Here is a 14,449-nt window from a genome sequence, read left to right on the forward strand (position 1 = left end):
AATAATTAAGAATTTGGGGAATAATTAAGAATATTTTTTGAAAGAGTTCTCTTCTGCTGCATTTATTTGATCGTAAATACCGTAAGAACAGTGATATTGTAAAATATTATTCCAATGTAAATCATCTGTTTTCTATGTGAATATATAGTAAAGTGTAATTTATTCCTGTGATCAAAGCTGAATTTTCAGCATCATTACTCCAGTCTTCAGTGTCACATGATCCTTCAGAAATCACTCTAATATGATGATTTGATGCTCAAGAAACATTTGATTATTATCAATGTTGAAAACAGTTGTGCTAATTCAGTTTTGTCTTCATTCAGATGTTTTAAGAGTGTCTCTAACTTTAGTAGTTTTTTCTTGTGAAGTTTAGAGTCAGAGTGTGTTTGATTCATTCAAATTTATTGATTTGTGACTTTGATTCAGTGAACATGTTCATTCACATTTAACTCAATCTTCCTGTCCGTTTCATAAAAGTTTTAATATATGAAGGTAAATACTGCTGTTTATGGCTATGTATTATTATATTGGTGCATATAAATGAACATGAATCATATTTAGTCAGTCAAATAATGCCTTGGTTATTTGAACTAGATTTTTACTTCTTACATGAAACTATATACTTTACAACGAATGATTCATATGATGCTTCCTCTGAGAAAAAAATTCTTTCAATAATTTCAGAGCAAATACAAAAACAGATTTCCTTTTATTTTTCTATTTACTGTAAAGTTGCTGTGGAACGATGTACAGTATAAAGCACTAGATAAACACTGACAGGACAGTATTTAGGCCTCGAGAAGAAGTTCCAAATCTAAATGAAAGTATTTGATATTTCTGTGAAAGTGTTTTAGAGAAGTGTAAAGCTGCTCAGTTCCATCAGAAGAATAAATGTGTTGTCTGATCAAACACTCGCTGGTTGTGATTCCTGAATCTGTGGAGACACGCAGGAGAACAGCAGAGGAACATGACCGGGACAAACGGAAGCCCGAACACACCGTGAACGGGACGGATGAGCTTCAGACCCGGGCCGAACATGGGTCCTGAACAAGCTTCACACACACCAGCTCTGAGAACACACACACACAAGCATTACACAGTGTGTTTATTACTTCACTAGAACCTTCCAACAAGTCTAGATTAGTCATTCTGGTTAGAATGCATACATGTTCAGTTTTGAAAAACATAAATTCTGCAAATGCTAAATCAATCTTTGAAATGCCTGAGAAAGGTGTGATTGATTCACTTTCAATTTCATTGTTTCAGTTCATCAAAAAAGTAATATTTGTGATGTCCACGGGTTTTTTAAGCTGCCTGAAAGTGATACTTTTGATGTTTGAAATGTTTCAATTCTACATGTTTGCTACAATTCAAATCAAATACTATACTTACCATTCAAAAGTAAAAAATATTATATAATTTAAAATAATTGTTTTCTATTTGAATATATTTTATTAAAATATTTATATTTTTGAATATAATTTATTCTTGTAATTAAAGCTGAATTTTCAGCATCATTACTCCAGTCTTCAGTGTCACATGATCCTTCAGAAATCACTCTAATATGATTTGATGCTCAAGAAACATTTATGATTATTATCATTCTCAATGTTGGAAACAGTCATGTACAATTTTTTTCAGGATTCTTTGATGAATAGAAAGTTCTATTTAATTTATTTGAAATAGAATCTTTTGAAACTTTATAAATGTCTTGACTGTAACTTTTGATCAATTTAATGCATCCTTGATGACTAAAAGTATTGAATTTTGTATATGTATATGTGTATATATATGAAGAGTTCAGATGCAAAAGCCTCCAAGTGCCATATGACATTTTCTAATAGAATGATAATTTTTTTAAAGCTCGTATATTTAAGTTCAGTTCACTTTAATATACAAGCTTTCTATTAGAAAATTTCAGATGGCACTTGGAGGCTTTTGCATCTGAACTCTTCATATATATATATATATATATATATATATATATATATATAAAAGAATAAAATTCAGCTTTGATAACAGGAATACATTATATTTTACAATATATTAAAATAGAAAACATTATTACAATTTAAAATAATTATTTCACAATATTACTGTTTTTTGTTTTGTTTTTTAATCAAATAAATGCAGCCTTGGTGAGCAGAAGAGACTTCTTTTAAAAACATTAAAAATCTTAATCTACATCTAGGTGTGTTGGTTTAAGTGAACATGAATGATGGACGATTACAACATGAAATAAACACGGCATGAGTTTCTTTCAAACGTGTCATAAACTCTATATAAGCATCTCGTAGAAGGTTCAATATCTGGAAGGTTCAATATCAATATCAATATCAATATCTGGTTCAATAGGACTTTTCACACGGAGTAGTTATCCTCATATTACACATTGCCAACTGAACAGTTTTCATTTTTCTGAATGGACTTTTTGGACTAGAGGTTCTTGCACACCGAGTCTGAAATTTTCACACATTAAAAAATCAATAAAACCTCACCTTGTGTCAATCACGTTTACACACTGCCTCCGAAACATTCGTCTGTCATACATTTTTTTTTGCATCTGTAACAAGCATTTGAATGGTGTTTTGACAATTCAGAGCCACTGAATGACGAATACGAAAACACATATGAAAGTTTCGGACTCAGTGTGTAAGAACTTTAAGTCTGACGATAAGTTGCTCTAAAAGAGTAACTGATTAACAGCTAATGCTTACATCATCAACAGTGTAATCAGAATACTATAATAATTACTCTCTCAAAAGAGTATTGCATTATTACATTCTCAGAGTGTGTAGTGAAGGACAGTGTGGTGTGTGTGTGTGTGTGTGTGTGTGTTTTACCTGCGCAGGATGAGCTGTGCGGTGGGCGGCAGGTGTGTGAGTGTGAGTGTGTGTGTGTGTGCAAGTGTGTGTGCGGCCGTGTGCAGCAGCGTCTGTGGAGAGTTGCAGCTGTTCTCGCTCCACAGTAACGTGTGTGTGTAATTCCCGGACAGCCTGAGCTCTGACACACACACACACAGCAGACCGGCGGGAAGAGCCACTAACTGATTCCCTTCAACATTCAGAGACCTCAGAGACCTGAACACACACACACACACACACACACACACACTGAGAATGATAACTATAACTATAAAGCTTTAATAATTGTTGTACTTCTATGAGAATAGCAGAGTTTACACACAAATATAATGATAATGACACTGTGAATATTGTTGGAATCACTTTCAGAGCGATATAATTATCATTACATTTATCACTATAGTTATAGCTGTAGTTTTCGTTAGTTATCATTATAGTTATTGCAATAATTATCGCTACATTTATCACTGTAGTTATCGCGTTTTCATTAGTTAACATTATAGTTATTGCAATAGTTATCATTTATTAGTATATTTATCACTATAGTTATAGCTATAGATATTGTTACATTTAGTTACTGCAATAGTTATTACATTTATTACTATAGTTATCACTATAGCTATAGTTTTTGTTAGTTATTGTTATAGTTTTGTTAGTTATTGTAACATTTATCAGTATAGTTATGGCTATAGTTATCATATTTATAATTATCAATATAGTTATTGCTATCATTATAGTTATTTTTAGTTACCATAATAGTATCGCTATAGTTACTGTTACATTCATTATTCTAGTTATCAGTTTAGGTGTTTGTGAATGATTTGGTATGAAGTGTTTGTTAATAATGACCTGAGATGTCTGATGTCACCGCTGAGGGATCCGAGGAGATTATAGGACACGTCCAGATGCTGCAGACAGGGCAGAGAGAACAGCCTACACACACACACACACACACACAGAGAGAGAGAGAGAGAGAGAGAGAGAGAGAGAGAGAGAGAGAGAGAGAGAGAGAGAGAATTTTTTTTTTTTGAATTTTCAAAAACTATTTATTACAAAAGTTCAAAGATAAAAAAACATTGTGTCATGAGTGTGAATAAATCACACTAGATTAAAAAAAACACACTACAAGTGTGAAAAATTAAGTTCATCATTTACAACTGAGCATAAGACTCCGTTTACACACCAAATACTTTCAAACATTATTACATTTTCAGTTGCTTTGTAAAAGTGAAAGTCTATTTGCAGTCTAGATTTAATCAGAGCTGCAAAAACCATTACAACATCCTGGTTTTGCCCATTTTCAACTTTGTTCTTTCTGCTCAAATAAATGGCCATTTTAGCTTGACCTAGAATGAAGTTCAGCAAATGGCAAACAGTTCTGCGTTTTTTGACATAACGAAAGCCAAAAATAAAAATCTTATCTGAAAATGTCTCATTGAAACAAAGAAACAGTCTCTCCAATGCATTAAATAATTCCACCAGTCTTGGACAATACATAAAAGCATGAAACACAGTTTCTCTTTCAAAACAAAATGGACAATTTTGACTCGTTTCTCGATTTAAAACAAAAATAAACGCATTCACAGCTATAATTCCATGTATAATTCGCCATTGCAGGTCCCCAATTCTTTTGGCTAACGGTGGCTTATACAGTGCTCTCCACTCTGGTTTTACCTCATTACCCAACCCAAGTACAGTGCGCCAAGGAGTGTCAACCTTCTGTTTTAAACCTCTCTGATGAAAAATTTTAACACAAACATTGTAAAACACTCTACCACAATTCCCATACAAAACCAGAGGTTCAATGTCATCTAAGAAATGACCAGTATTATCACCAAACTCTGGAGTTAACATAAGATTAGGAAAAGGGTCACTTTCATTTGCCCTAATTCTCCTCTCAAAGTATCCCTTTAACAACATCTTCTCCTCTACTGTAAGTGAATTACAACATCTCTGCAACAACTGAGAGACAACACGTTTTGACCTAATATTTAAAACACTTGCTACATTTTCACAGTTTTGAAAATCAACGCCAGCTACATCTAGTAATTGCCCAAAAGTGAACAGGCGTGACTTAAAAAAAACTTCAGACATTGCATTACTGTTACATGTTAGGTCTACCCGTGTCCCATAAACCAGAGGCTCTTTTAAAAGCCAAAACACAGAAGTTGTTCTCACAACTTTCTGCACCTTAAATAAACCCCACACTTTGAACAGATTTGTATAGAAAATTGGCAGCTGTGAGGTATTCAATCTCTTGGGATCCATGAGAAACAGAGTTTTGTCCATATCCAATTCTCCAACAGTTCTTAAAATCGCAATAGCCACAGGTTTCCATCTCAAGTCTTTTTGGTCAGTCAGTAATTTTTGAAGAAATTGCATGCGAAAAGCTGCCGTTCTACTTTGTACATGAACCAGGCCTTGTCCTCCTTCTTCTCTTGGCAGATAAAGAACACCTTGTGGAACCCAATGCATTTTATCCCAAAAAAAATCCAATAACAAAGATTGAACTTTTGCAAGCAAATGTAAAGGAGGGTCAACACATGCTAATCTATGCCATAAAAAAGAGGCCACCAAATTATTGATCACTAGTGTGCGCCCTCTGTATGACATTTGGGGTTTAAGCCACCTCCATTTATCCAAACGCCCTTTTACTTTATCAACAATCCCCTCCCAGTTCTTTTGCACATAACAGTCATCTCCAAGAAAAATACCTAGATATTTAAGACCATCTTTTTTCCATGTTAAACCACCTGGCAAAATTGGTAAACCCTCCTTCCATTTCCCAACATGAAAGGCATCACTTTTTGACCAGTTAATTCTGGCTGAAGAGACAGTTTCAAAACTCTTAGACACTTCAACCAAAGTATCCACATCACACTGGCCACTAATCATCAAAATCACATCATCAGCATAAGCTGAAAGGCAAAAGGTATCATTACAATTTGGAATGGATATCCCTTTTAAAGTACTCCTAAATTTTTGCAATAAAGGCTCAATCGCAAAACTATAAAGAATACCTGACAAAGAACATCCTTGTCTCACCCCTCTTAGCACCTTAAAGGGAGAGCATAAGCCACCGTTAATTTTGAGCATACTTTCAATGTCCTTATACAGTACTTTTATTTTATCTATGAAATTTGAGCTAAAACCAAATGCATTCAGAGTCTTCCAAAGATAGGAATGCTCCACTCTATCAAACGCTTTCTCTTGGTCAATAGAGATAAAAGCTGTATTTAGACCAAAGACCTTGGATGCATCTAAAATATCTCTAATCAACGATATATTATCGAAAATTGACCTGCCAGGAACACAATAGGACTGGTCAGGATGGATAACTTCTTCCATGACCTTACCCAACCGGGTGGCCAGTACTTTAGAGAGCAGCTTGTACTCTGAGGCAAGTAACGACACTGGACGCCATGATCTTATGTCACTTAGATCTCCCTTTTTGGGCAGAAGGGTAAGGACAGCTCTACGGCAGCTCACTGGCATCAGCCCTCCGGCTAAACTGTCATTAAGCACCTCAAGCAAATCCTCCTTCAAATCAGTCCAAAATGACTTATAAAAGTCCATTGGGAGTCCGTCCAATCCAGGCGCTTTCCCAGTCTCCATGCTTTGGAGCGCCTCTTGCACTTCTTCCAGGGTTATCACCCCACAGAGCATCTCATTAGAAAGATCTGATACCTGAGGAAGCCCCTCAAAAAAACTCTGTTCAGCAACCATGTCCTCTCTATACTCACTAGTATAGAGTGTAGCATAAAAACTGAAAGCCCTCTTGCGAATGTCAATGGGATCTGACAGTAAAACACCAGTTTCAGATTTTAAATTATGAATCATACGTTTTTGTCCATTCTTTTTCTCAAGATTAAAAAAATACTTAGAGGGCGCATCCATCTCATTCACACTTTGGTAACGTGATCGGACCAAAGCCCCTTGTGTTTTTAACCCTAGCAGGTCAGACAATTTAGTTTTCTGTTTAAAAAGTTTATCCAATAGGTCTTGGTTATTAGAAGACTGTGCCAAATTCTGAAAATGTAAAATGTCATTTTCCAAAATTTTCATATCTTGGACTGTATCTTTAGTGACATTGTAAGTGTATTGCTGACATAGTTGTTTTATCTGTATCTTGCCATACTCCCACCAACTCTGTAATGATTCAAAAGTATTCTTCTCAGCTCTGAAAGAAACCCAAAAAAAACTGAACACATTTTTAAAATGATTATCACTCAGCAAAGAAGTGTTAAAGTGCCAGTAAGCACTTTTAGACCTAATAGAATTAATAAAGATGGAACATGATACTAAACTATGGTCTGAAAAACTAACTGGAACAATACAACAATTTCTAAAAATGCTTAAGTGGTGTTTAAAAGCATACAGTCGATCCAACCTCGCAAGAGATACAGAGTTAGCATATATGTGAGTCCATGTATACTGTGACACATTTCTATGCAAATTTCTCCACACATCACATAAATCCTGTGCTTCAATAAGTTGTACCAATTTTCTGCGTGAAGGCATGTGAGGTTCAAGATGATTCCGGTCTATGTCTTTCTCTGTACAATTAAAATCACCACCCAAAAACAAATATTCTTCACTGCAGCACTTCTCCAAAGTTGTACCAAGTGCATCCAAAAAACACATTCTATCTAATGTTGATGTTGGAGCATATACACAGATGAAAATAAAAACAGAATTCTCAAAATGTGCTCTCACTTTTAAAATTCTACCTTTCAAAACCTCTTCCACTGTATAGGAATGTGGGATAAAACTATGGGAGAACAAAATGGCCACACCACCACTAAGGGTGGTATTATGACTTAATATAGCAAGCCCATTCCACTCTTTCTCCCACTCAGTTGCATTAATTGCGTCACTATGTGTTTCTTGTGCAAGCAAGACATCTATCTTTCTCTGTTTTACCAATTCAAAAAGTCCTGCCCTCTTTTGACTCCCCCTTGCTCCATTTAAATTAAGAGTAGCTATATTAAATGTATTCATGAGAAAAGAAAAGAAAAGGCATGTTACAAAAAAGGAAAAGCGCTCAATAAAACGCATTTGTCTAGGCCATATCATCATTATTCGTCAGTGTAGGATTGACCTTTGTCAGGAACTTTTTAAGTCGGTACACTTCTTTTTGAGTAAATTTACGTTCACTCATAAAGCACCTCGTGACTTTAGTAAAATTCTCAAGATCGGGAAAATAATCGACAACTTGAACATTCTTCATGTTTTTGGTGATCTTGAGAAATAATTTAATTTCACTCACACCGTAACCTATAGACCACTGAATCGGCACAAGAAGCGGCGCACTTCCTTGTGAGCAAATGGAAGCACCCGAATCTGAGCAGTCACTCTCATATGCAGGCTCATCCATACCAGTCGCTACAGGCACATTTCCTGATTTTTTTGCAGACTTTATATCAAGGCTCATTTTTCTTTTAATGGGTTTCTTAAACTCAACAAGGCTCGCGCCATGATCTACTTGCATATTGACCTCCTCACTTTCAAAACAAGTTGTTATTTTGCTTTCATGGGGTTCTTTGTCAATGTTACCCTGACCTTCTGCTTCATCATGATTTTGCTCTCCTTCCACCGCTGACGAAGCCGGTCCAACTGAACCCGCTCCTACAGCAGTGGAGGCTTGTGTTTCTATTCTAGAGTCTTCGGTGCGATTTTGAAAAAAAGCTTCACTGCTTAAATTTTCAAAAGATTCAGTAAAGATATCACTAGAAACAGTTGGCATTTCGCTCTGGGCCTGTGCACCATCATGTTTCGCTCCTACCTCTGCTGACGGAGTCGGTCCAGCCGGACCTTCTCCCGCAGCAGTGGTGGTTTGCACTTCCGCATTAGGCTTATCGGCGCGACTATCGCAATTTGTAAGCCTACTCTCATTAGGTTTACTTGTTCCCTTTATGGGACAAGTTCGAACAGTGTGTCCTGTTTTTCCACAACCAAAACAACGCATTGAGTCAGTTGACACAAACACGGTATAATCAAAATCCTCAACTTTAAAATTTAGCGAAAGATTTAAATCCGTATTGTGATTATTTAAGATCACGTAAACGTAACGCCTGAATGACACAACATGTTTTACGAGCTCAGATTTGGTCCCAATCAGCATTTTTTTAATTGGTGATATCAGCTTCCCATATCGACCCAATTCTCTTTTCAACATTTCGTCAGTAATAAAAGGTGGTACGTTTGATATTGTCACCTTTCTAGCAGGTGTAGCGAGAGGAAGGACGGGAGTAAACAAGCCGTTTACAGACAAACCCTTCTCTACTACCTCATTTGCCTTAGCTACAGAGCTCAGAAATAAAACAATGGCATTGTTCATTCTTGAAGCTGCAACCACATTATCGTGTCCAACAATGTTGCCTACCGCAATACTACACTCGTCTACGCTTAAAGACGATAACACTTTAATTGCGTGACGACGAGTGAGTGTATCAAACATTTTGAAACCTGGAGCCGCCATGCCTCCCAGTTCAAAACACTGGTCACTGGCGACCCACGAAAAACAGAAACACAAGAAATAGGAGGCTCTACTCTTACCAACAATTAATTGATACACAAGAAAGATAGAAATAAAGTTAGAAAATAGAAAAAGCACTTTCAAGCCACAGCGGGCACAACTCACGCTCACAAACGCTCCTTCCACTCACTCCCAGCATGCACTCCGACAGAGAGAGAGAGAGAGAGAGAGAGAGAGAGAGAGAGAGAGAGAGAGAGAGAGAACTAAAGTGAAGCAGAGCAGCAGAACATCATGAGCGGTTCAGTTTCATCAGATCATCTGACCCGAGTCTGCTGAAGATGTAAACTACTACTAGAAATAGCAGATTTTTTTTGTGTAAAATTCAAACTGGTGATGTAGCCTGTTAACTGTCATTTTGGCACACTTTATTTATTCAGTTTTTTCTTGATCACATATTTTACTAATCATCATCATCACCTTAAACACTCAGAATTCCTCCTCTGAAAACCGTTATGAAATTAGACATCGCGTTTCCTTTTAGCGGCTCAATTTTTGTGATATCAACTTCAAATTTGGAACACAACACGTTCATTTGATTTCAAATGATTTTGTAAAATAATAATAACTTTTTTTCCACTTTCAGTTTTTATGTGCTTTCACTTCTGCAATAATCTGCTGAGTTTTTATTTTTTTAATTTTTTTTAGAGAGTTTAACACTTACTTTACCAATAAAAAAATAAAAAAGTCATTTTTGCTTATGGTTTAACTGAATAATCAAATGTCAGAAGCAAGTACATTTGGTCAATAAAGTGAGATTAAATGCATAAAAATGTATGTTTTATTTAACAGATTTAGTTATTGGAGGTTTGCATAGTATTCTGCATTTCACTGATTTTATTCATTTTGAGGAATACTGAATCTTTTGTGTGCGAGTTGAGTAAATGTACACTCACATTTAGTCTAGAACTACAATAACCATCATGTTCACACACACACACACACACACACACACACACACACAACGCCTCTGCACTTCGATTTGTCTCAACATTGGGACAGGAGAGCTGTCAGTCAATAAATGGGAAAGCAAAGTAACTTGCGTTACTCATTTGAAAAAGTAACTCAGATATTTTATTGTAAATTTTAAAAGTAATGCATCACTTCACTAGTTACTTAAAAAAGTAATCTGATTACATAATTCAAGTTACTTGTAATGAGTTTCCCCCAAAACTGGTTATCACACACACCCGTACCGCGGCGCGACACGTAAAAAGACAGTATAAGTCATTATAATCAGTAATTATCTCCCCAATGAAATAAAACTTTACCAATCTGATACGTTCTGGTCCAGTCGTTGATCGATCAGCTTCGGTCATCTGCATTTTCCAGATCAGATTCGGTCTCGAATTGATAAGGTAACAACACTATCACCTGTCATTATTGCTTTGGGAGCTGATGTTCCAAATATGGTAAGAGGCGTGACATTTCCGTCACACGCTTTCTGGGCCAATCACAATGCACTGGATCGCTGGCCAATCAGAGCACACCGCGCTTTTCAGAACGATGAGCTTTGTAAAAATAGACGCGTTTCAGAAAGGCGTGTTAGTGTGAGTGTGTTAGTGTGAGTGCGAGAGTGTGTGTGTGTGTGTGTGTGTGTATGACTGTGTGTGTGTGAGTCAGTGAGTGTGTGTGTGAGTGTGTGCGTGAGTCAGTGAGTATGTGTGTGAGTCAGTGAGTATGTGTGTGTGTGAGTCAGTGAGTGTGTGTGAGTAAGTGTGTGTGAGTCAGTGAGTGTGTGTGAGTGAGTGTGTGTGTGAGTCAGTGAGTATGTGTGTGTGTGTGTGTGTGTGTGTGTGTGTGTGTGTGAGTGAGTGAGTGAGTGAGTGAGTGAGTGTGTGTGTGAGTCAGTGAGTGTGTGTGTGTGTGTGAGTCAGTGAGTATGTTTGTGTCTGTGAGTGAGTATGTGTGTGTGTGTGTGTGTGTGTGTGTGAGTGTGTGTGTGTGTGTGTGTGTGTGTGTGTGTGTGTGAGTCAGTGAGTATGTTTGTGTCTGTGAGTGAGTGTGTGTGTGTGTGTGTGTGTGTGTGTGTGTGTGTGTGTGTGTGTGTGTGTGTGTGTGTGTGTCTCACTGGGTGGGCAGTTGTGTGATCTTGCAGAAGGAGACGACCAGCGTCTGGAGTTTGTGGAGTTTGTTGATTTGAGCGGGAAGCTCCTCTATGGGGTTATTCCTCATCTTCAACACCTGCAGCTGACGAAGATCACACACCTGGAAGAGGAAGACGAGGGACGTCAAACATTGCGATCTGAATCATGACAGGAAACAGAACAAATGTGACTGAAGCACCTCCTGAGGAACGTGTGTGAGGTCATTGAAGGACACGTTCAGATACTGGAGACGCTCAGACAGTGACGTCACGTCAGGAAGATCACAGATGAAATGAGCCTGCGGGAAAACACAATCTTAAAGTCCATCTGTGGTGAAATCAGGTTTTTAATGTTGTTTATATGTCTATGTGGTGTTCTTAATATGCTGTAAGACAAACCATGTGTAAATTCATATGTTCATATGTTCACAAAATCATATTTCATATGTTACAAGAATAGCCTTTTTCCACCTTAGAAACATTGCTAAGCTACGTAACATGCTATCAGTTTCTGATGCAGAAAAGTTAGTTCATGCATTCATGACCTCGAGACTAGATTACTGTAATGCTTTATTAGCTGGTTGTCCTGCAACCTCAATAAACAAGCTACAATTAGTCCAAAATGCAGCTGCTAGAGTTCTTACTAGATCAAGAAAATATGATCATATGACACCGATTTTAACATCACTACATTGGTTACCTATAAAGTCCCGTATTAATTACAAAGTATTACTAATGACCTATAAAGCACTAAATGGTTTAGCTCCTGGGTATTTAACGGAACTTCTATCACCCTATAATCCATCGCGCACTTTAAGATCAATAAATTTGAGGCTTCTGGTCATTCCTAGGATATCTAAGTCCACTAAAGGAGGGAAGGCGTTTTCATATTTAGCTCCTAAACTGTGGAATGGCCTTCCTGATATTGTTCGAGGCTCAGACTCGCTGTCCCAGTTTAAAACTAGATTAAAGACGCATTTCTTTAGCCAAGCATTCACATAATACTTACCTTTTATACTACAGTTGAATCAGATTGAATGCATTATTGTTATGAACAGCAGCTACGCTAACTATTTCCCATCTGCTTTTCTGTTGTTATCTCGGGACGCTAGTCTGCTCCAGTTTGTATCCAGCCTCCCATGGAAACTACAGATGCCCCAACACCCGTGCAGAGACGACTCGACGCCTGTGAAGAGACGTCTCGACGCTGGCGATATGTTTATGCCCTAAATTAATGCATGATTAATTAACTAACTGTATTTTTCTACGTACATTTCTGAAATGCACTTTCTGTAAAGCTGCTTTGAAACAATATGTATTGTGAAAAGCGCTATACAAATAAATTTGAATTGAATTGAATTGAATTGAATTGAATTGAATTGAATTGAAAATTCATAAGTCGACAGCATTGCTGAGTATTTTCTCCTTAAAACTGCAGTGAACCAAAGACAGTCTCAAAAACACGCTTTGAAATCGCTGGTGTTTCTGACGTCACAAACTACCTTGTAACCAATCAGATCAACGTGTGATCGTCAACCAGTGGATCTCTGAGCTGAGTGAGTGAGTGGAGGCGGGGCTCATTTGCATATTCATAGAACCGCGCATACTAAATGAGGCAAGGGTGTCGAGTTACATTCAAAATATTTTAAGACATGAAGACATTTTTTTCCAAGGAAAAAACGCATAAATATATAATTTTGGTGATCAAAGATGAGTTTTAAGGAATAATATGATTGACTACAGGGGGAGTTTGAGAATATTTAATCTCATTATTGCTATAAATGGTACTGAGAACAACCCTTTACCACAGTGAAATCACAGTAATACACATCCACTCGTGGATTATTACTTTTACTGACAGCAGTGTTCAATAAACAGCTACATTTATTAGTATTAATGATTAATCAATGCTTTGAGTAATCAATGATAATGCTTCCATTTACACTTATAAAATGTTTAAAACAATGTGTGCACATATTCATACTGTATACTATTCATACCGTTTCTAATCTAAAACGCAGTAGTGTGGATGGGGCCTAAGGCTGGGTAAGGTCAACACCTTTAAGGACTGCCCACTGAATGCCTGTAAGAGACCATGTAAAGTCAGACTTGATGACTGCAGCTACGACTCGTGTTCTTATTAAAGAATCCTGCTGAAGAAAGAGTCAAATCTCCTGGTATTCACTTCTGAGTTTCCAACAATACTTACATCTCATCTACATCTGATGAACATAAACTGAAGCCAATATTGACTCACTCAAAAAACACAATTACACATGTGACCAAAAACAGTTCCTTAAACTGCAAATAAAAATAAATGAGGCTAGAGAGGAAGTGCACATGCTCTTCTTCCTGTTTTAATCAGAATGTTTCATTTCCTAAAGACATAAAGCTCTTTGTGTGGATGCAGAAGCTTCTCCTACAGAAGATCTGTTGTCCACACGCCTGAAGACACTGAGAACACAATCTGTCTTTACATGGACAGAGGAACTCAAGTCGGACTTTGTCCTGAATGAAGGGGCGAGCGATGATGTAACTGACCTCAAACACACATCATGACGGATGTTCCTGAAATGCGTTTGACGCTATTAATGTCTCACACATAAAGTGATTTCTGCACTGAGCATTTGCTTCAGTTATAAAATAGTTTTCTAGGAGTTGGCCAGTGAGAATTATTACATCATCAGGTTTTGAAGCTGGTCTAAACTAGTTTCAGCTTCAGAGGCACCATTACATCACGTCTAATGAGCTCGAATATATTCAACTGAGCTTTTTTATCTGGTCTTTAATAATATTCTCAAAACATTTGCACAAAAACATTTATACGTCGTTCATGGAACATTTTTGTCTGAAATGATTTAGCTGGACGTTTTTTAAATGTTACTACTTGTTTTGGAACGTTCAGAGAAATTCAAAAGTAACATTCTCATAATGTTTGCAAAATGATACAATGGAATCTTCCCT

The 14,449-nt window shown here is 36.9% G+C and overlaps 1 protein-coding gene across 2 annotated transcripts in view; it reads right to left on the reverse strand.

Annotated features, from left to right (window-relative positions):
* lrrc63 (leucine rich repeat containing 63) overlaps positions 1-14,449 on the reverse strand; it is a 23,491-nt gene continuing 9,042 nt past the window's right edge. For both annotated transcript variants that reach the window (XM_084122431.1, XM_084122430.1), the window contains exons 8-12: positions 11,686-11,784; positions 11,471-11,607; positions 3,714-3,797; positions 2,844-3,080; positions 1-1,069 (exon numbers count right to left, since the gene is read on the reverse strand). In XM_084122431.1, coding sequence (XP_083978557.1) covers positions 880-1,069; positions 2,844-3,080; positions 3,714-3,797; positions 11,471-11,607; positions 11,686-11,784 — 747 coding nt within the window. In that variant the 3' untranslated portion in view covers positions 1-879. The remainder of the gene's footprint in view (positions 1,070-2,843; positions 3,081-3,713; positions 3,798-11,470; positions 11,608-11,685; positions 11,785-14,449) is intronic.

The sequence above is a fragment of the Abramis brama genome (genome assembly GCF_963993115.1).
Source record: "Abramis brama genome assembly, chromosome: 8".
In the NCBI taxonomy this organism is placed as follows: domain Eukaryota; kingdom Metazoa; phylum Chordata; class Actinopteri; order Cypriniformes; family Leuciscidae; genus Abramis; species Abramis brama.